This window comes from Erpetoichthys calabaricus, chromosome 2 (genome assembly GCF_900747795.2).
Source record: "Erpetoichthys calabaricus chromosome 2, fErpCal1.3, whole genome shotgun sequence".
Classification (NCBI taxonomy): Eukaryota; Metazoa; Chordata; class Cladistia; order Polypteriformes; family Polypteridae; genus Erpetoichthys; species Erpetoichthys calabaricus.
Genome location: NC_041395.2, coordinates 85,924,687 through 85,949,526, shown reverse-complemented (window position 1 = coordinate 85,949,526; position 24,840 = coordinate 85,924,687). Strand labels below are relative to the sequence as shown.

General features: G+C 36.7%; 1 protein-coding gene and 1 long non-coding RNA gene across 13 annotated transcripts in view; both read right to left on the bottom strand.

Moving 5' to 3' along the window:
- LOC127526521 (uncharacterized) overlaps positions 1-24,840 on the bottom strand; it is a 212,470-nt gene that overhangs the window by 8,469 nt on the left and 179,161 nt on the right. The window lies entirely within an intron of this gene.
- Positions 1-24,840, bottom strand: part of LOC114646048 (membrane-spanning 4-domains subfamily A member 15-like) — a 187,291-nt gene that overhangs the window by 5,285 nt on the left and 157,166 nt on the right. For 2 of the 12 annotated variants that reach the window (XM_051922111.1, XM_051922109.1), the window contains one exon: positions 4,373-4,429. The exons of 8 other annotated variants lie outside the window; for them this stretch is intronic. In XM_051922111.1, the coding sequence (XP_051778071.1) occupies positions 4,373-4,429 (57 nt within the window). Of the gene's footprint in view, positions 1-4,372; positions 4,430-18,482; positions 18,591-20,645; positions 20,849-24,840 lie in introns of all 12 variants that reach the window. 2 more of the 12 variants (XM_028794027.2, XM_051922116.1) reach the window with 2 other exon arrangements.

Below are 24,840 nucleotides of genomic sequence, written 5' to 3'. Positions count from 1 at the left end.
TTATGATTACAGGATGAATGGAAATTGATTTTTTTGGTTTTGCAAACTATTGTAGCACAAGTTTTTTGAATACAAGAAAAAAAATCTCCTTAGAAACAGCTCATATTCATTTCTTCCCTCAGCTCAAAGTCACCATGTTTAAGCAAATATAAACATGAAGGAGAAAGACCAGCACTACATATTAGACAGTCATACTATGAAGAAAGGACTTTTTATGCAGAAACAGAACAACATGTGACAATTAAGCTGTCATAACCAGCACACTCATGAAAATATTTTCATGCTTAAAATATGCTACTGAGGCTCCAAGGAACTCAGTGATGAAAAGATAATAACAGGTGGTATAAAATGTCCTCACATGCCAATGTTAACTTCAAAGAAAAAGAGTAATTATCTGGTTGTTCTAGGATGAGCTTCCAAGGGACTTCACCCAGGTCAACCTGTGCAGTGGGCTTGAGCAATATTGACACCTGTCTATATAAACTAAACTGTAATGTATCAACAGCAACCCCAGTGCTGATAAAACAAGAGAACTGCTGGTGATGAAGTGAGTGACCAGAAACAAGTAGGAGAATAAAACCAGAGCAGGAAGCATCAAGGATAAAGTGGTGCAGATTAAAAGAGGAAGGGCTTAATAACAGGTTTAAGTACACATTTTCAGAATGAGGAGGAATGGTGGGAGAAGAATAGTAAAATTGTATTAAGAGTAGATGAAGTCAGGGGACAAAGAAACATGGTGGTGGAACAGAGAAGTGCAGGATGTGTTAAAGACTAAGAAGGAGGCAAAGAAGACATGGCACTAATCAGGGAGGGAGAAATATAGGGAAATATATAGACCGACAAAAAGGAGGCAAAGAGGGCAAAGGCAATAGCCAAGACTCAAACTTTGTAGGAGGTGTATGAAAAATTGGTGACAAACGAGGGAGAGAGAATATTTTCTAGAACAAAGGTTTAGAACAAGGCTGGGAAGGATTTTAGTAAGATAAAGCAGATAAAAGGTGAGCAATGTGTGGTCTTGACTGAGCATCATAGAATCAAGAACACGTAGAAAGAAGAGGTCTTTTGAAAAGGGTAGTATTTGGGGATGAAGTCTTAAATGAACGGCTAGAACCAAGAATAAGGAGGTAGGAAATAAAGAAAGCATCGAAAAGAATGAAAAGTAGAAAGTCAATAGGACAGGAGGAAATATCACTAGAAGTGTGGGAGAATTAACGAGAAGAGAGAGTAGATGTGTTGTGAGAGTATTTATGAACAGGAGAAAATATGAGAGGAGGAACAGTTTAATTGTACCCATTTATAAGGAGAAGGGAAATATTAAGGATTATGGAAAACTATAGAGGGATAAAATGTCACACTGAATGAAAATTAGGAAAGGGCTTTAGAGAGGTTTTAGGGAAAATACCAACATGGGGGGAGCAGTTTGGTTTTATGCCAGGGAGAGGAACAACTGATGCGGTCTTTGCATTGATATAGCTCATAGAGAAGCATCATGAAAAGCAGAAAGGTTTGTACAGTGCATCCGGAAAGTATTCACAGCACATCACTTTTTCCACATTTTGTTATGTTACAGCCTTATTCCGAAATGGATTAAATTCATTTTTTTTTTCAGAATTCTACACACAACACCCCATAATGACAACGTGAAAAAAGTTTACTTGAGGTTTTTGCAAATTTATTAAAAATAAAAAAACTGAGAAAGCACATGTACATAAGTATTCACAGCCTTTGCCATGAAGCTCAAAATTGAGCTCAGGTGCATCCTGTTTCCCCTGATCATCCTTGAGATGTTTCTGCAGCTTAATTGGAGTCCACCTGTGGTAAATTCAGTTGATTGGACATGATTTGGAAAGGCACACACCTGTCTATATAAGGTCCCACAGTTGACAGTTCATGTCAGAGCACAAACCTAGCATGAAGTCAAAGGAATTGTCTGTAGACCTCCGAGACAGGATTGTCTCGAGGCACAAATCTGTGGAAGGTTACAGAAAAATTTCTGCTGCTTTGAAGGTCCCAATGAGCACAGTGGCCTCCATCATCTGTAAGTGGAAGAAGTTTGAAACCACCAGGACTCTTCCTAGAGCTGGCCGGCCATCTAAACTGAGCAATCAGGGGAGAAGGGCCTTAGTCAGGGAGGTGACCAAGAACCCGATGGTCACTCTGTCAGAGCTCCAGAGGTCCTCTGTGTGTCAGAGCTCCAGAGGTCCTCTGTGGAGAGAGGAGAACCTTCCAGAAGGACAACCATCTCTGCAGCAATCCACCAATCAGGCCTGTATGGTAGAGTGGCCAGACAGAAGCCACTCCTTTGTAAAAGGCACATGGCAGCCAGCATGGAGTTTGGCAAAAGGCACCTGAAGGACTCTCAGACCATGAGAAACAAAATTCTCTGGTCTGATGAGACAAAGATTGAACTCTTTGGTGTGAATGCCAGGCGTCACGTTTAGAGGAAACCAGGCACCGCTCGTCACCAGGCCAATACCATCCCTACAGTAAAGCATGGTGGTGGCAGCATCATGCTGTGGGGATGTTTTTCAGCGGCAGGGACTGGGAGACTAGTCAGGATAAAGGGAAAGATGACTGCAGCAATGTACAGAGACATCCTAGATGAAAACCTGCTCCAGAGTGCTCTTGACCTCAGACTGGGGCGACGGTTCATCTTTCAGCAGGACAACGACCCTAAGCACACAGCCAAGATATCAAAGGAAGTGGCTTCAGGACAACTCTGTGAATGTCCTTGAGTGGCCCAGCCAGAGCCCCGACTTGAATCCGATTGAACATCTCTGGAGAGATCTTAAAATGGCTGTGCACCGATGCTTCCCATCCAACCTGATGGAGCTTGAGAGGTGCTGCAAAGAGGAATGGGCGAAACTGGCCAAGTATAGGTGTGCCAAGCTTGTGGCATCATATTCAACAAGACTTGAGGCTGTAATTGCTGCCAAAGGTGCATCGACAAAGTATTGAGCCAAAGGCTGTGAATACTTATGTACATGTGATTTCTCAGTTTTTTTTATTTTAATTAAATTTGCAAAAAACCTCAAGTAAAATTTTTTTCACGTTGTCATTATGGGGTGTTGTGTGTAGAATTCTGAGGAAAAAAATGAATTTAATCCATTTTGGAATAAGGCTGTAACATAACAAAATGTGGAAAAAGTGATGCGCTGTGAATACTTTCTGGATGCACTGTATATGGTGTTTTTGTTTTGGGCCCAGAAGCACTTATGGTGACATAATATGGCCAGTTGGAAGTACTTCCGGGTCAAAAGAAAGTCAGGTAGGTCCTCCCCCTGCAGCGTCCTCTATAATCCACCAGGTACCCCTACACGGCGGCACCTCTGGACTCAAACTCCCATGCAGCCCTACGGGTGTCCAAACAGGGACTCTATTTGAGGGACACTGCCATCTATTATAGTGGTGTTGAATTGCTCCCTGCCATCATATTTTACTGATTCCTGTAGTCCTCAGGCATCCCACTCAGGACAGGAATCATAAGGCATTCCGGATGGGTATTGCCTGCACTTAATCCTTCATTCTGTTATGGCCTCCCAGCCAGGTAAGGGAACCATCTCCATCCTGGGTGTGATGCCCATCCATCCTCTGGGGCATCTACAAGATACAAACTTTTAAACTACAGTGTTTGTTTCACAATTAGTTAATAGGAAAGGCTCTTTGCATAGCCACAACTTTTGCTTTGTGTTTTGACCATGATTCATGTCTGAAGTTTTGGTGTTGTACTTTCTGATTTTGACCTTATGCTCTATCTTTTTATTAATCTTTCGGATTTCCCTTTAAACCACATTTTCATTTCTTAGTCTTTGTACCACTTTGATCTTCATACTGTGCAGAACACATTGATCATGTGATAACACTTCAGTCACATAATGTCCATATTGACACAATATTAGATCAAAAGCCAAATAATGTGAAAACGAATCACATGAAGTACAATGCTTGTATGAGATATAAAACCTGATACAATCACAATGACATGATTGAGGCTGATTAGAACCCAAGACCAAATGTGCTGGATGGATTGTTCATTACATGTAAAAACTATCTAAGGCCCATGTTGATTTATCTTAAAAATGCTGAAAAATTAGTGAACTAAGTGTATAACCTTAATGAATCTACAAGTCTCCTGCTCCAATATGTGAATATTTTAAAACAAATTGTCATTTCAAAAACTGCAACAAAGGTTTAATTATGGCTGAAAACACAAGTAAAAATCTCTAAAGAGCTGAATCGTGTCTCTTAACATACGTTCAGTGTATTGTACTATTAATAGTCAAACAAAGCAAAAGAAGAAAAATCTCATAGTTGTTGATCAGACTTCAATGACCAGATTGAAACAAAGATCTAGGCAGATCTTTATACTTACTTGACAAGGTTGCATCTTATCGGCAGCACAAATAGAGAGACTTCCAGAAATAATGTACTGTAGAAAGAGCAAAAGGGAAACTTGAAAATGTCAATTAAAGGAAAGGCATGAATTGAAAACAAAGATATTAGTACGTATATTGTTAACTTAATATTAGGCATCATGTTGGCACAGTATTTTAATCTGCTGGCTCACACCTTCAGCATTGTGGGTTTAAATCCTTTGCTTGGTCACTGCATGTGTGGAGTTTATACTTTTTCCCATTGTCAGAATATATCAGTCATGGACTGGTGAAGGATAAATTTACAACTAGGATAAACAAAACAATTTCCAGTACTCAAAGAGCTCCATGTTTGTTATATCTTGTAATGGTAAAAAAAAGGCAGTGTTTACATGAGGACCTGATCACTTAAAGACAAATAAATCTTTGTCTTGCCTTCTGTTTCATGAGTAATACTGTGGAAATGAAGGTTAAAGGAATGAAGAAGAGCTAAATCATAAAACCAAAGGAATGAGAGAGTGGGTAATAAATGATCTGTGACTATAACAGCGATGCGAAATATACCCCAGCACTTGTATTTGTGAAATTTAAATACAGGTCACAGTATGTTTCTAAACTGACTTTATGACTGGATTGTCCTTTATGGAGCTACTCCGAACTGGTAGAGAGTATTCAGTTAATGTATGATGACTGTGTTTGGAAAAATTCATATTTTATTTGTTGATTTTCAGAAATCTATACTTTGTCTGCTTTAACTGCCTTTAAACATGCTGCTAATAGCCAAATGATACTGACGGTATAAATACACAGATAAACTGTCTTCTTAGCATGGTAAAGTAGTAATTTTCATAAAAACTAAATAAAGGTAAAGTCATTGGCTGAAATATAAGGAGAAAGACAGTAATCTGCCAATAAATGTGGTCCTAGAATTCAGAACTGTAACATAGAAATTAGACATGGAATCTGATTTGTATTTTAAATCAGACACTGACAGTTTCACTAAGGCTGTTTTTTTTCATTTTAGAAACATTACGTCATTTGCTCTGATTCAGTTTGCAAGCTGATTCAGGGTTTTTCTTCTCTCACCTGGAGAAATGTAACTGAATTCTTGTAGACTGCTGAAAAAATCTGAAGTACAGTATAAATAAAGTGCAGGCTATGTACACATGGCTGAAAAAGCAACCATATTAAACTGTACTGTCATCACTGCATTAAATACCTGTCTCATTTAGGACTACTTAGCTCTTTATCCCAATATACCCTTTTGATCAAAAACAAAGAAAATGGTAAAATAGTGTAAAAATATAGCAGTCCTACAACAGTGCACAAAGTGTACCAACAGGTTTTGAACACATTCCAGCACATGGTCATTTTGGACAGAGAGAGCAATCTGGAGTACCAAGAGAGAAACCCACACAAACATGGTAAGTACATGCAGCTATCACTCAAACAGTGTCCAGCCTGGGTGTCTAATCTAATTTTCTATAATTGTGAGGTGGCAGGACTTAGCATCTCTAAGTTAACACTATTTAAGTGTAAATTTATTCATGAGTGTGCTTTGTGATATATTGATAATTACTATCTTCCAATGGATACCAGGACACTAGTTGGTCCCATATGGCAGTACATTGAAAATTTTTCGGTGTTCCAGCGCAACCCTGACCTGGTGTGTTTTTGTGACAAAATACACATTTTTAAAACAGTAATGATATACACTCTAAAGATTTCTACACAAAATAAAGTTAGAATGATTGACTGAAGGTATGGTAACACAGAGATTAATGCTGCTACAGCAGCTTCATGAAGTTAGTTATTTTAAGCTCACTTCTTTCTGACAGCACAACCAAGTAAAGCAATATTGTTCTGACATATATCTGTCCAAAGTTATTATTTGTAGCTCATCTGCATTTTGCATGCATAGTTATCCATCCATCACTAATTTTCCTAAGCACCTCTGTCCATTATGTGGCCAACAGAGAACCAGAACTTATCTTAGCTGGAATGGGCACAGGAAAGGCACCATCTCTGGTGGAGGCGCCAGCCCACTTTCAGGATGTACTTATGCACACACCAAAATTCACTCATATTTGGTCAGTTTAGAGATTCCAATAAACTTAAGTTAAATGTCTTGGTGATGTTTGAGAAATATGCAAACTACACACAGGTAGTGTGGCCAGACCTTGAAAAATTCCCATGTCCCTAGAGATGTGAAATTCACAATTTTTGACATTTTGTCAGTTTATTGTAATTATTCATATATCCATTTGTTACCATTTTTAGTAACTTAATTGACTTTTTAATAGACTTGATTTATACTATAGAAGACTAATGTGTCTTCTGGAATGTCATGTGGCAATGTTGCCAGACACTATAGATTAAACTTCCAACTGCAGACAAGGACAGATCAGGGTCCAAAATCTGCTCACTTTCAGATGGCAACAACAGAGCAGAACAGATACACCAGACTTGTCATTTCAGATCAAAACCCTGTTCTGCTACCAAAATTGACGACATGCACAACTCTTGCATTGGTGACAAGACAGTGAAGGACCGGCTCCCTGCTGCTGGCCTTAGAGAAATACAAAACTATCAGAGGCCTTCTACTTACACCACCTACACAACCTGTTCGTAAAACAAGATCCTGCATTCCCAAACACAGCTGCAGCATTTACAACTCTCCTGGGGAATCAATATTGTTACTCAAGTGCTGCCTGCCTTCTCTCCTGTCTCAACCCCAAAATTAACCTTTGGGATGCCATAAATTGCAAATTCTTGAGACTTGACCCTTTGCCTGTCAATGGCCAAGAGTTTCATTAGGCACTTCTACGTGAATGGGATAACATTTGACAATTTCTGATTGAGAAGATCATTGGCTCTGAGGTACAAATCTGAAGTGACTGCAAGGTGTGTTCACATAGGATACAGGAGGACTGCATGATGACTGCTGTAAAGGTTCACAGTTGTTGTTGTCATCAGGAGAGGCCCTAATGAAAATGAAACCAGCTGGGTCTTGGAAGCTAACCACATTCACCAAGAAGGATTCTGAACCATGCAACTATCATAAGAGATGTGATAAAGCCCCTGAAAGGACATGACCAGAAAAAACAAAAATCTTACTGTTTATGCGCATCATTAGATATCCCATGTGCGAGTAAAAATATCATGACAATAATAGTAGTGACAAAACAATTAAACTCTCTGCTGTGTCTTTTATGTATTGCAGTTCTGCCTGTACATGGTAATGGATGACTCAGTGTGCCAAGTTTGCCAGTGTATGTGACTGGGATATTCAAGTTTGGCCAGTTAAAATTCATTTCACTTTAACAAAGGCATGTCTCTTGTCATGAAACAATGACAATTTCAGTGGCCTAATGCGATAATACTTTTTTGTTATGCAAATACCACACTCCATTGAACAACTCTCATATGGTATGCAAATAAGTTGCTGTGGGTAGCTAGCTAAGCATTACTTCAAGGTAGTGCAATGGTTAATGCTGCAGCTTCACAGATCCAAAGACATGGGTTTGAATGTATACTGTAGTTTTATAATCTAGCCAATATCCATTTTTGTAGAGTGTAACTGTGTACGTCACATCAAACAGTGAGTTTGGCAGTGAGTTTTGTTAACAGTCATTATGTGTACATGTGAAAATTTTATGCGACTGCACGCTAAAATATTTTCTTATGTTTGAATGAAAATGTTCTAATGTTTGTATGATATCAGACAAGTTTCTGTCAGACTCCCTGTAGCCAGTATTACTTTTTACTGTCAACTTAACACACACATAAGTGTAATGCTATGAAAATGCACAAATTGAAAATGTCCCTCAATATCAACAGCATTTTATTTTGAACAATGACAGTTAATTGTGAATTTCCCCTTGGGATTAATAAAGTATCTATCTATCTATCTATCTATCTATCTATCTATCTATCTATCTATCTATCTATCTATCTATCTATCTATCTATCTATCTATCTATCTATCTATCTATCTATCTATCTATCTATCTATCTATCTATCTATCTATCTATCTATCTATCTATCTATCTATCTATCTATCTATCTATCTATCTATCTATCTATCTCTTGTGAAATGCTGGCATTTTTTACAGTGCACATGTTACTGAATGTAACTGGCAGCAGGCACAGCTATGCAATACGTATTCTATTACAGCCAAGCAGCTAGATAGACAGCTATCTGTTTAGCTGATGACAGGCAGAACCTGTTACTTGTACTTCCCATCATCCTAAGTACAAGTCCCAGTTGTGCCATCCCAGGGAATATCTGCTGCTGGGTAGAGGAAGTGACACCCGCAGTCTCTCAGCACAGACAACACGACTTTACTGAAAGATTAGTTGTTAAATCATCAGTTCGTGGTAGCTTTATCTGCCATCATTAAGACTTCTCATCTCTTTGAGGTATTGAATCTTTATCAAAGACTGTATGATCCTTAAAGGATAAGTGTGGTATTTTGCAAGTTGCAACAGTCGCAAAGTGTCAACAACAAGTTGCAACAAGTTATTGATTCACAATCATGGAATATATTAATTTGCCAAATAAAATTGTGCTGTAAAGTGAGGCATTTTTTAAAATTTATTTAAAAAATTCCTTGTCTGTTCTTGGAGTTTTACAATGGTGCTAATACATCCATGGGTCCATAGATGAATGAAAAAGTCTAGAACTTAAAGAATGTCCATTTTTCAAGATAAAACTTTTTTGAGTATTGATTCACTTCTTGAGATTGCACACATATTGCAAAACGGGGTATCCATGTCATTTTATAAAGGAAAAAAGTGCAAAGCAAAACACTGTTGTGACATTCAGCCATTTTAAAAGCATCTTTCAGGGCCAGGGACAAGGATTCACCTCAGAAAGTCATCACCAAGTGCTGTAATTGACAGTTAATGTTGATGATCTGATATGGAATGTTGTCTCGATTCTGTAGACTACTATACAATAATAACTGAAAAATTCACACTTAAGATTGTTTAGATTCTTTCACTGTATGGAAGGTTATTACATTACTTCAGTGGCTGCTTCTACCATGTGGCAACAAACACAGCTGCCTCCTTACACTAACCCAGGCAACCCGTATGTCACTCTTTCCCCCAGCACTTCATTGGTGACTACTCATGAGGAGCACAACCTTAGTCAGTATTTTTCTACCAAAGACGCAAGCACTAGTAATCTGTCAAGTGAGGTATGGCTAATAGAGCCTCCAAACAAGGTGTTGAATTACAGGATCACTGAAAATAACTGTTGAAAAAATAGAATTGCGGAAGCAAAGGTAGAATTATAAACAGAGTATAGCTTAGTGCTTGTTGGGTTGTCATAACTCCACTCACAATGAAGGCTGTTAGGGGACAAGTGAAAAGAAAATGTATTCTTAAGAAAAATGGTTCCAACAATCTGTGGTAAAATAATTATCTGTAGTTTCCTTTGTTATCCGAAGGATGTCTCATAAACGGAACAGACATAATTCCTTAAATTGAAGCCTTTGCTGCTTCAAAGTGGATGTGTTTGCTATGTTTTAAGGCTTTTTCATTTACCTATGGACCCATGAATCCATTAGTCCCATTGTAAGCAGCACAAAAAGGCAAGGTATTTTTAAAATGTATAAAAAAACTCTTCATTTCAGAACACAATTTTATATGGAAAATTAATAAATATTATGATTGTGAAGAAATAACTTTGAGTTGAAAAATACCAAACTTATGTTTTAAACATAAAATCAATATACTGTACATACCTGTAGTTCATTATGTTTACATTATTCCTGTTTTGTGATTTAAAGTACAGTGATATTGCTACACTATCATATTATTAATAAGTTTGAAATGTTTTTCTGTAAAGCAACTAATAAAGTGTTTTGCATATTTGACGATATTTCTATTAAATGGACAGTTTCAGTGCAAGTTAAGATTTACATACAAAAATGTGTTTATGAATGTTGTCAGGAATGGGAAACGATCATAATACAGAGGCTGTCTCAATTTGAGCTAAAGGCCTGAATAATGCTTGACAGAGGTGTAATGCTGTCTAGTGCTATAACTGATCACCAGTTGCAATGGTGAAATGTTCAGGGTGCAAGTAGTTTGAGTATGATGGTTGTGCTACATCCAGCTGACAATTTTAGCTTAGGAGTATGGTGCTTTAAGTATTAAGCATTTGTTTTGTTGATTAACTTTATAACTCCATTCTTCACTTTTGAGCATATATATTAAAAATAAAGTATTTGTATTAATATTTTTAAAATGTCCAGCCCTCAATAGAAAAAGTTTAAAATTGTAGTATGTAGACAGAATGCTATTTTTTGAATTTTGAAACACAACCAAGCCTTAAAGGGCAGGAACATATACCATATGGCATATTTTTTCTACAAGTAGAAAATAACATTTTGATTTACTATGTGGTGGCATACTTTGACAGAACGTTCTGAATTACGAGACACTGGAAGTGTGATGTATGTAAGAAAACAAGGGATTTTCACACACCGCTGAAGATCCCTAAAGAAGAACTGAAAACAGCTGGCTGAACAGTTTCCTTCACTAAGGTTTACACACAAATTGGATTTCTATGCCAACTGTGTATAGTTTAGAAGTGCTGTTAGTATCACTGATTTTGAAAAATGGACAAAGGTATCATTGTAGCCAAGAATCTCCATCCTGGACCTCCAAGTATATGGATCTGACCTAATGGACAGACTTCATTATTTGAGTCAGCTAACCCATCCCACAACCTTAATCTTAACCATAGTGTAACCGGACAGAGCTCTAGAATTCTGTAGCTAGACTCTTTTGACGTCCATTGGAGTCAACCCTGCCTATCTAGAGTTCCAGGGCGGAGGTTCCAGGCTGCAGAGATAAGGAAAAATGGTTGATAAAAGGAGAACATATTTAAAGGCTGTGGCACATGAGAATACGCAAACATTTCAGCCTTACTAGAAACTAATGAGAAACTAACATCTGGAAGAGAGAGCCTGGAAGTTTCCAAATTATTATTTGTGTGTTAACTAGTTAAACAGTGGTGTTAAACTAAACTACTCTCATTCCAGCCATCCTATGAACCAAAACATAAAGAGAGAGCAAGAAACAGGAGATGTGTGAACTGACCTTTCCTAGCAACTAGCAAACACAGGATACCAGTGGTCTGCCAAGTAAAGAGAATCCAGGCCTGCTGCCAAGTTATTTTCAAATTAGTTGGAATTGCATCAGCTACTTCCTAGACAAAGCATCTTAAACTAAGTGTCCAGATCCACCATTTTTTAAGTTAATAGTTTGAAAGGACCATCTGGCTTACATTACCAAACAACAAAAGGAAGCAAGTAGGATTTTAAAAACCTTGTATATGTTATTGTGATGTAAAATGAGCTCATTTAAATGCAATTAAAAGAAAGATGGACCTCAGGCAATGTTATTCCATTCAAATAACACAATTTTTGTTCACTGTAAATGGGAAGTGTGCACAGGACGGTGTACAAAAGTGTATCCAAGGTCAATTATACCAGATACTGTACATTTAAGCATGGCAATTTATTTTTGAGATGTGGAAGGAGACTGTAGTGTCTAACAAAAACCATCACAGTGTGTATATGCACAGCCACACACAGGCAGGCTAGGAGGTGATTACACTGACAAATTTTGTAATCGTGCAAACTAAATCAATGTGCTCATTCTTTACACGTTATACATATTTTGGGGCTTGCATCCAGATTAGCAATAAAATGTTTTTTAAATGCAAACTCTAGAACAGGGGTTCCCAACTCTGGTCCTGGAGGGCCCCAGTGGCTGCAGGTTTTCATTCTAACCCTTTTTTAAATTAATGATTCATTTTTGCTGCTAAGTAACTTCTTTTGAATTCATTTTAATTGACTTGTTTTTTTTTTTAATTTGTTTATCTGAATTTCTTCATTGTTCCTCTGAATTGCTTCTTTTCTTTCAGAAATCAAATGTAAATGTGTGAGCCAACATAAGTCCAACTAAATCAGGGCCTGAAACTCCAACCAGTTGCTTCATTAGGCTCACATTCGTGTTATTAAATAAACCTGTTCTTTTATTTCATGGCTTGTTGCTGCTCTCATTGTGTAATAGAATAGGATAAAATAGAATAGAATAGAACACAATTAAAATGTTTTGGGGACCTGAGCGGATCAGCATCCCTGAGATCTTCATCTTTCTATCTTTTCAGATATTGTATGATAGATATGGTTTGCTGGTCGTATTTTGGTTCATTTTGTATCTCATTATTGTTTGGCTGCTGTTGTGGTGTGAAATGTTGCATACAAGTTGATAAATATTTTGTATGTCTTTATTTGTAACTTAGGCAAAGCAATGTAATATTGTATTTCATTAGTGAGAAGCATTCATGTTTACCAGACTCCCCAACTAAATCAGGATAGTGAATTTTACTACAGGGTTGGTGTCTCAAACAAGTTTGGCAAGTGTTTCTTTTGCAGGGCTCTCTCAGTCAACCCCCACAGGAAAGCCAGACTGCCTAGCTGTCAAACTTCACCTTAACAAATGGTTTTGGGGGCAGGTGTGAAGGTATTCTATGCCCCATTGGTCTGAAGCATGGCTGTTTGGAATTGGCTAGTATCAGAAGCCTTTAAGTACCACGATGCCCTATTGGCTGTAGGGGTTAGACAGAGAATTTATAAATTTGCTTTCTTTACCCTTCGCTCTCTTACACCATACTGATGAAAGAGCATCACAACCACCATGAACTGAAAAGGACAATACAATGAAGAACACAGCTCAGCAGCCATATTGAGACAGGCATGCGGCCTGTTCTGAAAAAAGCTAACCAAAAATGAGGACTTAAATAGAGACATTTTAAGTAACTAACATGTCTGTGTCCCACCTGAAACTACACATCACCATTTATTAGGTTGTATGGTTGCCAATATTCAAATGTACTTTGGATATTGTTATTATTTATGAATATTATCAATAAAACATTATTTAAAGTGTAACTTAACTCCTGCTTGTCTTTTACTACACCTAATTGCCTGAGGTTATAAATGTAGATGGAAAGGTGGGGAGAAGTTATATGGTACAATACCTTATAAACAGTGGTAAGTCTGTGAGATGTGAGGCATTCTGACAAAGGCTACATATTAATAATACAAAAGAGGAACGTAGAGTAATATACCACTCTACCAAAACAAAAATTTCCTAATTAAGGAAAAAGAAGCAATTGAGGGGTCTGAGTCAATTAGAGCAAGTCAATTAAAATGAATTCAAAAGAAGTTAATTAGCAGCAAAAACAGGTCACTCATTAAGAACAGGGTTAGAATGAAAACCTGCAGCCACTGGGGCCCTCCAGGACTGGAGCTGGGGACTCCTGCTCATGAACATTAATGTTCTTTAATAGGATTTCTCACGAAATATCTATGTGAGCACTGCAAAGTAATTGTTTGAAAGATGAAAACAAGCTGTGAATTATATACAAAACAGTTTACCTGTTTTGGTGAGTCTCAAAACTTTCATTAACAATTTTTTTTAATATTCCACAGGACACCAATCAGACCACTAAAGCAGGAGTTGAGATTTGCAGTTTCTGTAGTTACTGTACTATTCAGCATTTGTAACTAGGCACTAGAAATGTAAGTACCAGGATACTCCTCAACAGGGCAAAAAAAAGTGGAAGGACCATATGAACATTAGGGAGGGCAACAGAAGAGGACTACCTCTTCCCAAGGAAAGAAGCCCAGGGCAGTTTGCCCATCTTCTTTGAGGGAGAGAAAGAACTCCTACAGGTTTCTCCAGACACTCCAGAGGAAACATACAGTAGCAGATGTTAGGAGAGCAAATCAGGCCCAGGATTTCAAAGAAAAACAAACCTTAGCAAGGCCATAATAAAAGTGCGGTTTGAATAGACTGAAAAGTTATCTCATAGTTTATTACAGTAATAAGTTTGAATTAGCTAGTTGAGTTTTATTCAAGGTAGAATTGAAAAGTATGCTTGTAAAGTTGACTTGATCCTGAAAGTACCCCTTTGCTTATCACTTGTGTTGCTGAATCTCAAACAAATGCAAATACACATACACAGTTTGGAATGATTTGCATTTATAAATGAATATACACATTATTCAGATGTAACAGAAAACATTTTGTACAGTTACAACATGACATTGGTATCTTTAAATCTTATCTTTTGAGGTTATTTGCTTAGTGTAATATGGATTTGTTGATTAGATTCATTGTAAATTCCTGTAGACTATACTTTTCAAGAGTACTTCCTTGTTAGGGAGACTGTTTTAGAAACCAGTGAAACGTGTTTGCACAGCTCTAAGGCTCGTTAGTATACACAAACTTTACAGTCAATATGAAATAATTTTTTCCTGTTTGTGTTGCAAGCATCTACCAAAAATACCAAAATGAACATCATCCAGTAAGCAACTAAAAAGTATCCCAGATTTTGATTTTCTTGTATAAGATGACTCCATAACCAACAAAAACAGTAAGAGATTACATAGACATGTGCCATGCACAGTGAGATTAACTGAATCTCATCAATGAATTATTAATCTGAGAAGAGATCAGGCCATTTAGTGCATGTGATATTCATTTATAATTTCCAAAACATTAGTGAGTTGAGATCTGAAAATTGCTCAATTATACTACATGGTAAATGTTCCAGATAACTTCAGTTCTACGTGTGAAGAAGAACTTCTTAACAACCCCACACATTTTACCTCTAATAAACTTCAATTACTTATATTCAAGTAACTTGGCATCCACTCGCCCTGCTCCTTCAAAATGTTAAGCACTCTTTATAGTTACCTCTTCAACTCCATTTGCTTAAGAGGAAAATATTCAGCTCCTTCAGGCTTTCAACATTATTCTGAGATTTTTCATTTAAGGAAGATGGAGATTTTGAAATAAGGTAGTTCTACTCACCAAGTATGACTCAGAACAGTGATGAACACATGCAACTAAGAGTTTTACTGTACTCTATACACTGTTAATAATGACCCAATAACCCTATAAAACCTACAAATCCTGCAGTGACTAGAATAAAAATCTTGTATCTTTTCTCTGACAAAAGCTGTAGGAATGTTTTCATAATACAGAGATCAAAACTATACCCAGTATTCCAGACAGGACCTGTTTTGAGTATAACCTTGTTTGAGTATAACCTTGCTTAAGCAATCATACAATTAGCCTTCTAATATTTTTCTGTAAAATTCCTAGTTAAAGACAGTGATATTTTATTGCATATTACGTGTACATCTCTTAAGTCTTTCTCTTAAGGTGCCATTTCTGGTATAAACTCTTTAGAACTTCACTTTTAACCTAACCTAATGCAGAAAATGTTGCCAACACCTAACCTTGTTTTCTTTGCCCAAAACATTTAGGCAAAAATCTTTATTCCATGCCACCTGTATGGTAATATGTCACAGGCTCCACTAAAAAATGCATGGTGAACAATGTCACGTGCAGCACTATACTCAAATGCATTTGTTGCCGCCTAATAAAATTAATTTATATTTGTCAAACACAGTATGACCTGACTACTGTAACCCCATATTTACCTTGTATTTACTGTAATTAATACAGTGGAATGTGTAGAAGTGAACAAGAGTCTGGGCAAAGTGGAGTCAATAAGCGGTTCTCACCTTTTACCCTTAAAAGAGGTAATGTATACAATATGTGCAAAACACACATTTGTAAGCAGACAAAAGTCATTTTATTTATTTTAACAAACACTTATGGATGGCATTCCCAATTACACTAACCGGCTTTTTTGTTGCTCACTGCTATTTTCCAGGAAGTACCTTAAACAGAGTTCCTTAGCACCAATTGTCTGAGTGTTTTTTTCTTATTAAACAGTGTAAAATGTTTCTTTAATAAAATACTACAGGCTATCCTCAACACCTTTACATAATGCAAGTATAGAGTGTCACACGCGTGCGAGTAGGAGACAGCTAAAGGGCCTGAATAATGGTAATTCCACATCCAACGTGGGTAGAGTGCACTAACTGTCTTTCTCAATCCCTTGCAGACCATTCTCGGGAAATCCTGCTGGGTTCCGGCTCCTGTGATAACGTTACTTCCAGTTCCGGCGCCTCTGACAATGTAATTTCTGGTTTCGTGTGTGTGTAGGAGGAGGGGATTCTGGTTTGGGGGGGTGGGGTAGATGGGCTCAGATGATGTCATTTCCGGTCCTGGTGCCTCCGATGATGTCACTTCCAGTGCTGGCATATACAGACGCCATCTTTACTGTCAAGAGTCAGTTCAGTTGTGGACTCTGATCTGTAAAGATCTGTGCAAAACCTTAACCCTTTGCAGCCAGAACATAATATACAGGTGGCTGCCCCAAACCTTCTTGATGTCTTTGTGTCCAATTTGTGACAAGAGTCACAGGCAATGAAAACCTATGTTTGTATCAGCTAAGAATCAACAGTGAACCCAAAGGTAAAAAAAAAAAAAAAAAATCCAGAAAGACAGAGAGAGAACTTGATCAACCACACTGTCACAATGTGACGCCTCCTCTAAATTATGAATAACATCTTTATATTGTTGTTCCCTAATCTCTTTCTAATTAGACTTTTTTACAATCTGTCGTAATGGTTCTGTGATTCCTGTTGTGAGGCTTTGTTATACCACTGCATCAAAGAAAGTTTTCTAACTGATAAAAAAAATACATGTTGAAAGATGTTTTATATAATTGGCACATAGTCTAACAGATTGCCAATGTTCATTTGCTCTCATATATCCATTTTTTAATAAAGAAAAGTAAAAAACAGTGAAACTTTGATCTAAATAAATGTGGATTTTACAAGTAATACTAAATGTCTACTAGTAATTTAAATAACTAATTCCATAAGTATATTCACTGAATAATTGCACTGGTATATTCTGCTAAACAATGGACTTGATGATTTGTAATGCCCTTGTTTTATACGTAGGCTGAGCTTATGTGCAGGTGCAGCTGCTCTCCATTATTGTAGAGCACGAAGTGGCCTTTGCTTTCTGCTTCATCTCTTGTTTGGTATTTTGATCAGAATTGAAGGAAAGATGTTACAGTACACTTCGTTCATTAACTGGCAGCACTGATCATCTTGACTTTTCCTTTTCATCAGTGTAAACAAGCTGAGTTGTGCCCCTCATGAAATAATATTAAAAATTATATAAATAAAAATATATTGTTTGCAACCATATTTTACATACCTCAATACCTTGAGGTAAAGTAAGCTGTTCAAATATGAATGTAATATTTTACAGATCTTTATTTTCTTATATACATAAAGTTAATAAGGTAGAGTATGCTTGTTCATTTATTTAAGAAAAATTCCTATTGCAATTCAGGGTTACTGGGTGCAGTCTACTCCATTAGTCTTGGCAGAAGGTGGTGTGCCTTTATCTCATGACACACTCACCCACATAACAAGACTAATGTAATGTCACCAGTTAAACTAACATGAATGTATTTGGAGTGTTTAATTAAGATCAGGTTCAGGCACAAAATTCATATAGGCAAGAGGAACATGAGGAAATTCCACACAGACTATGACAAAACAGTACTTAGATTCCAGTCTTCTGGAGATGTGAGGGTAGCAGTGCAGACCCATCATGGCACCTACACTGTAATACATTTTCATAGTGTAACTGGCATGCATTGTTCATTCTGCAAACTGCTTCAATTGCAATATAGTTCAGGGTCAATGCCTAGTTTGTGTTACCTATGGACCCTGCATGTCTATTTTGGTGTTTCTATTTAATTGACTAATGGTGTTCTACTTCTCTTTTTTTATGCTGTCAATGTGTAATTGGTTTTGAAGGGGATTACCAAGATATGAGGCATGGAGCAAGAAAGATTTTAAATGTTTTCAAAGAGTGTTTCAGAGTAAAACTGTACTCTCGTTTTGACTGTAAACAAACTCCTCTCATGACATGTCACATTGGCTTACAATATCTATTTGAAGCAGCTAAAATCTTTGAAAAATGCAAATGAATGAATCTGACAGTATTTTTTTGACCTGTATTTCTGATATGTACATGTTTTGAATGTGTTGAGGACATGTCTTTCTTAAAGCAAATGATGCAGAATTAACAACTTTGATAAGAGTAAGGTAGAAGCCATTGAAACAGCATCTTACCATTATGCTTCCCCAAAATGGAATTCCCGAAAATACAGCAAGTGATCCAGGAAGTACCAGGACAATCCCAAAGCCAATGTTAATCACTCCAATCATGATCTGAACCACCTGGAATAAAAATTACCAAAAATATGGACTGACATCTTTGGAAACACTTGAAAATTATTATCTTTTTCATCTTCATATTTCAGAAGAGGACACCAAATCACTCTCATCCTCCATTACAGACCTGACAATTAGATGTTGTCTGCATTGAGATTAAACACTCATAGAAATATGGGTCCAGCTTTTACACTAATAGAACAAAAAATGTAGGTGACATCAAGAACAAAAACAATAAAACATTCAATATTCTACTAATTGTTGCCCAATTATTATTCTGTCTTTAAAGAGTCATTACTTACTGAAAAATGGCTAATCTTTTTGGTAACAATATTTAATGAGACCTCTTTAGAATTTCTTGAATTAAAATTATTTAATCTTGGCAGACTTTAAAATGGATTTTAGTTTATTTCTTTAAGCCTCAGTCGTTCAATTTACATGCTTTGCGAGGAGAAGTAGGTAGATAGATAGACAGATAAAACTTTATTTGTCCCAAGGGGGAAATTTGGCTTTTTACCAAAGCTCTTTAAATACATTTATACATAAATAGGTAGATATATGAGACAATAAATAAATACATACACATACTTTGCTCAGAACATACACCAGAATGACTATAATTCAAAAGAAAGAACAATTCTGACTTGGCTGTCACAGTGAGGCATTATGCAGATGTATTGCTGTTGGTATAAAGGGGCCCCAGTAGTGTTTCTTGACACACTTCTGCTGAATAATGTGTTGGCTGAAAGTCCTCAGTGTTAGTGTGTCATAGAGAGGATGTGCAGCATTGTTCATAATGGCACTCAGTTTTGTTTTAATTCTCTCCTTTGCTATGACCTCCATGGGATTCAGACTGTGTCCTGTAACTGAGCTTGCCCTTTTAATTAGCTTGTTGATTCAGTGAGCCTCTTGAAGTGATGTTACCAGCTCAGCACACCACGTCGCAGAAAATTTCAGTGGTCATCACAGAGTTATAGAAGATGTGGAGGAAGTCACTTCCCACATTAAAGGAATGCAGTTTCTTAAGGAAAATGAGTCTGCTCTGCCCTTTCTTATATAGCTCCTCTGGGTTTTGAGACCTGTCCAACCTGTCATTAATGTAAGTAAACCCACCTGTTAACTTAATGTAAATATAAACATGAACAAATTGAGCAGTTTATTAGAATAATAAATTTGAATCTATTTTTGTAAAGAAAAATTAAACTTGAAGAGACTACATAAATATAAAAATAATTAGTGAAAACATAAATGTACGTATGTATGTACGATAGAGAGATTGACGCACTCATGTAGAGACCAAGGTACGCCTTTTTTACATTCTGTGATTTTATATAACAAAACATAATTAACAAAGTTCAGATATGTAAAGCAATAGATGTTCTGCTATGTAAAATTACAGAATTGAAGCAAGCTACAGTATATGAACATGAATATACAAGAGCATCATGAAATACCAAAGGAGAACGTTTTTGTGTTGGAATTTTTACAAATATAAACAATGTAAAAAATACAGTATGTTCTGTAAGTGGTAGCTTGATCAGAGACAGCATCATTCCTCAACAGAACAGCAATTTGCAATTAAAAGGTTTCTCAAATGGCTGAGATTTTCAAAATTCTAAACAAACATAGTATGGGACAACTGAGGGTCAATCATTAAAGCAAACTTTCTTTTAAAGGATCAACCAGTTCAATATGCTCTTAATTAATGTATGCACAGTGAAATGTTGTCATAGGAAACTGTGCTTCATTGCAAAAGGTTATGTGAATTGCAACATAAGGTCATCAAAGGAGCAACATCAACCGAACATAACATAAATTTAATTTTCAAACATACAAAATTCCCAATAGGCAGCCCAATACATTTAATGAAACAAGGATTCCGACAGGTAGACCTATCACTGTACCATACCATGATCAAATGTCTAACATTGCTACAAAACTTTTCACTTTCTAGTAAGTAGAAAGTACTGTACAAAACATGATCATGAAAAAAATCATTCTTGTGAGATAAAAAGTTTTTTTTTTTACCAAAGTAAAAAATGTGATTTTAAATATTCTTACCCCTAAAGCCTTTGGTTCACCTTTGAGAAACTTTTGTAATTTCTGTGGCACTGAACAAAAGTTAGTTCCCGTGGCAACTTGCACAGGTACCGTAGTTGTGGTATTTGCAGCCTGCCCATTATTCTGAGGGGCCTGGGTGATGACAAGCATCCCATTAGCAATTGTGACTGATGCACTCATCTTCCTCAGCTATTGCTGGTTTACTAAAATGAAGCACAAAAAAGACAAATATAAAAAAATCATTTCCAAAGACAAAGATGCTCATTTATTTTATGTTGTGAACTGGAGTGGATATTCAAATAGTGATCCTTCACTTCAGAATAATATCAAGGAGTTCAGAATATACAAAAATTGAATTATTTAATTATTAATAAAAAAATACACAGCATTTTTTTGTCTTCATTCTTTTTGTGCAACCGTTTATTGTCAGGCAATCCATTACACCTTTGGCTGAAGATCACTTCACACATTAAATCATAAACTTTCCTTGGAAATGCTGTTATGTATTTTTGTGAAAACTGGTCCAAGTGAACAGTTCCATGTAAGCATGTTTTCTCTGCTACTGGTCCAAATCTCTCAAATGTGATAGCAGCATGTACCTGTACTTTAGGTTCACCTAATACAAGATACAGTTTGATAATAACAAAATAAAATAAATGAAATGACAGCAATATACATACAACTAAACCACTGGTCAATCTTAATAGTTCATTAAATCAACTTGCTTTATCTCTAGGAGTAACATACATTCTTAAAAATAATGGTTCATCAATGGCACTTTATGGTTCTTTACTGGGTTGTGTTTTCACTCATAGTTATACTTGATAACACACCATTTCATTCTGGAAAGGGTTCTTTTTAATATGATGCTGGTTCTTTATTCTTTGAAAAACTTCCTGTTAAGTAAAAAAAGAACTGTAACATTTAATGTATGATAAGCTACCTAGCAGGACACTAATAGACTAAGAAAGCCTGGACTTAGCCTGTGTGATTGTGTGCATGCAAGAGTCCTTTTAAAATCACGACCCATTGGTATTTCACAAATGTATTACCATCTATTCGTTGTGATTTACTATATGGAGTCTGTTAAGCATCCAAATAAACAAAAGGTTCTTTCTGAAACCTTCATGTGGATGGTTTTTTTTTTTTTTTTGGAACTAAAAAACTGGTTTCCCTCTGGCATCACTCGGAAGAATCGCTCTGGCACCTTTATGTTTAAGAGCATAGCTGTCATAACAATACTTATGTATCTGCACCCCCCTCCATGTTTGAATTGCCACAGCAATATGCAGCTATTTATACCAACTTCTGGATTAGGACACAGCCTCGCTCTAGTTCAGAGACGTTTTGTACTCCTAATCTCCACCCATTGTGCCTAAAGGCATAAAGTATGCTTTGGGTGCAAAAAATACATACTGGGTACATCACTCCATAGTAACTGTCTACTGTGGCTGAACTACAAGAGACTCAACTTTAGTGTCTCGAGTCTTTGTTACCCACTACTCAGAGCTAAAACCCAATTTCTGAAAACAAGATCCACCATTTCATTGGGATATGCAATATACAGTAGCTCTTTGTTTAAGAAAGTATTGACTTTTACAAATAACCATAACATAAGTACAAACAAACTATCGCCGAACAGAACTTTTAAAGACATATGAATCCGTATACTGTAAAGACAAACTTGTGTAATTTTCGCATTCCTCCCTGCATGTTTAAATCCTCTTAAATGAATGATCTGGTGTCAGAACTAAAACACATGCAAACCCATAGAGATTTTTTGTATTACTTGTATTGCCTCCTTTTATACTATAACATGAAGTTAGTTACATTAAATAGAGAACATTTTAGTTAAAACATTTGCTTAACAGACTTCAATTTCTATATTCTTTATCTTGTAGGGAGCCAAGCAAAATGACACCTTTTATTGGCTAAATATTCTTGCTTCATTTGTTTTCTCTTTTTTAAATCATTGAGACTATTGGTTTCACTTGGCAGCCATTAGTTGGTAATTTAAGTAATCTGTATCTTCTTCTTTTAGATTGAGAGCTTCATGTAAGATACTGTAATTTCCAGCGTCATATAACTTTTAGCTTCGTTATTCATTTATACCATTTAAGAGATTACATCTTGCCTGAAGAAGGGGCCTGAGTTGCCTCGAAAGCTTGCATATTGTAATCTTTCTAGTTAGCCAATAAAAGGTGTCATTTTGCTTGGCTTTTCTCTACCATTTAAGATTAAGCCTAACCCAGCCTTAGCAATAAGCCAGCAAAACTAAAAAGCATGCCTGTGGGGAAAAAGCTGGGAAATTTTAATATAACCATAAAGCATATTAGTTTTTTGTAATCTTTAAGTAAAGGCACTATATAAATAGAATGTATTGTTGTTATAATTATTACTATTCATATTGTTATTATTAAATGTGGTTTTATTTTACTGAGTTGTATCCATTTTTTGTTAATAGGCAATGCATTCTCTATGTATTAAAATTTGCTTCTTTTTAACTTTTTCAAAAATCTGCAACCATCAAATAGAATAATGCTTTTAAGTGGAAGATTCCTCCTACGAATTCATAGGGCGCTTCGGGTCTCATAACATCAAACAACCTCGCCTAGTTGACCCAGCCGTGGTTGATCAAGTCCTGATTTACGCCCCAGCAGCATTAAGCCACGGCTCACCCCTCGTAATTCATAGCGACCGGGAAGCTCTTTCTTATGAGGGGCCAAACAGGCCATAAATCATATATTTCTGTGTGTAATCTATTGGTGTACGTATCAACACTATCGGTTTGCATGCATACTTAATTGGTTTGCGTGCGAACAATACTGGTTTCATTCATATGAACTATATTGGTTCGTGTCCGTATATTATCGGTTTGTGCGTGAACTATATCCGTTTGTATATAGCACTGGTTTGCATATGAACTATATTGATTCACGTGTGTATATCAGTGGTTCCAGTACGTTTGTTATTGGTTTGTGAGTGAACTGCATTGGTTTTCGGTTGTATGTTATCGGTTTGCGTATGAACTATATTGGCTTGCGTTCTGTGCCGGTCTAACGATGGATTTGTGTATGCACTATATTGGTTTCATGCACGTCTTATACTGGTTTCATGTGGGTAACACATCGGTTTTGCGCTTGAACTCTATTGGTTGTATGTGTGTTCCATGTCGGTTTCTCGTACGAAACATACTGGTTATGCGTGCGCACACTATTGCAACTCTGTGTATGAACTACAGTATATCGGTTCTGCGTGCAAACTATATTGGTTGTTCACGTGATCTTCAGTGGAAATGGGCGGGGCAAGAAACAGGAACTCAGGGGCCGGTAGTGTCATGGAGTGTAAAGACAAGTGGCTCTAGGAGACAGATCTGGGTTTACTTTAAATAGTGCAGTATTTTTTTCTGCACAATAGGTTTGGGAAAGGACTTGGTGGTAATTATTACTATTTAATAGAATCTGCCATTGAGTGTGTAATGAACACAAAGCTGAAGTTAAGTACGTATTTGGTCGTCTTTTTATTCGCTTCCAGCTACATGCTCGCCTGCAACCCGCGACTGTACTTTTTCACACAGCTTTTGCAAGCTAGTTACTTATTCTAAAGGCAAAATATTCTACATTTACGACTGACGCCTTTATCCAGTATAACATTTAGTTACTACTGGTTACATTTCTTATGCCCAGCGATCCCGCATCGTGCCGCCTATTCAGGTGAAGTGACATGCTCATGGTCACACAGTGTCACTATCAGGACTTTAAACGAGAAATGTAGGATTTAGAGGACAAAGCCCTTACCACAATGCCCCAATGCTTGCACATCTGCAATGTGTATATTATTTGACATAATATAATCTTGTCCAGGACAGATTCTTTTGTTAAAATTGAGTGTAACATTTTCAACCCGTTCAAGTCCTAAATCTGGGATATTTATTCTTTCAAATAGTGTATCAGTTTGCAGATTAATGTACATGCTGTATAATATTTTGCCATGCACTTAACATTGAAGGAGAAGCTGGTTTGTGAATAAGTTGCTGACTACAAGCATATGTGTAGCTAGGAGTGAATAAAAAGCCACCTGAATATGTACCTAACTTAAGTCCCGTGATCATTTCAGATGTTAAACGCTAATCATCACCAAGCCCTTTCACAAACATTAAGTGGCATACAAATTATTCAATCCCCTTGAAAGTCAT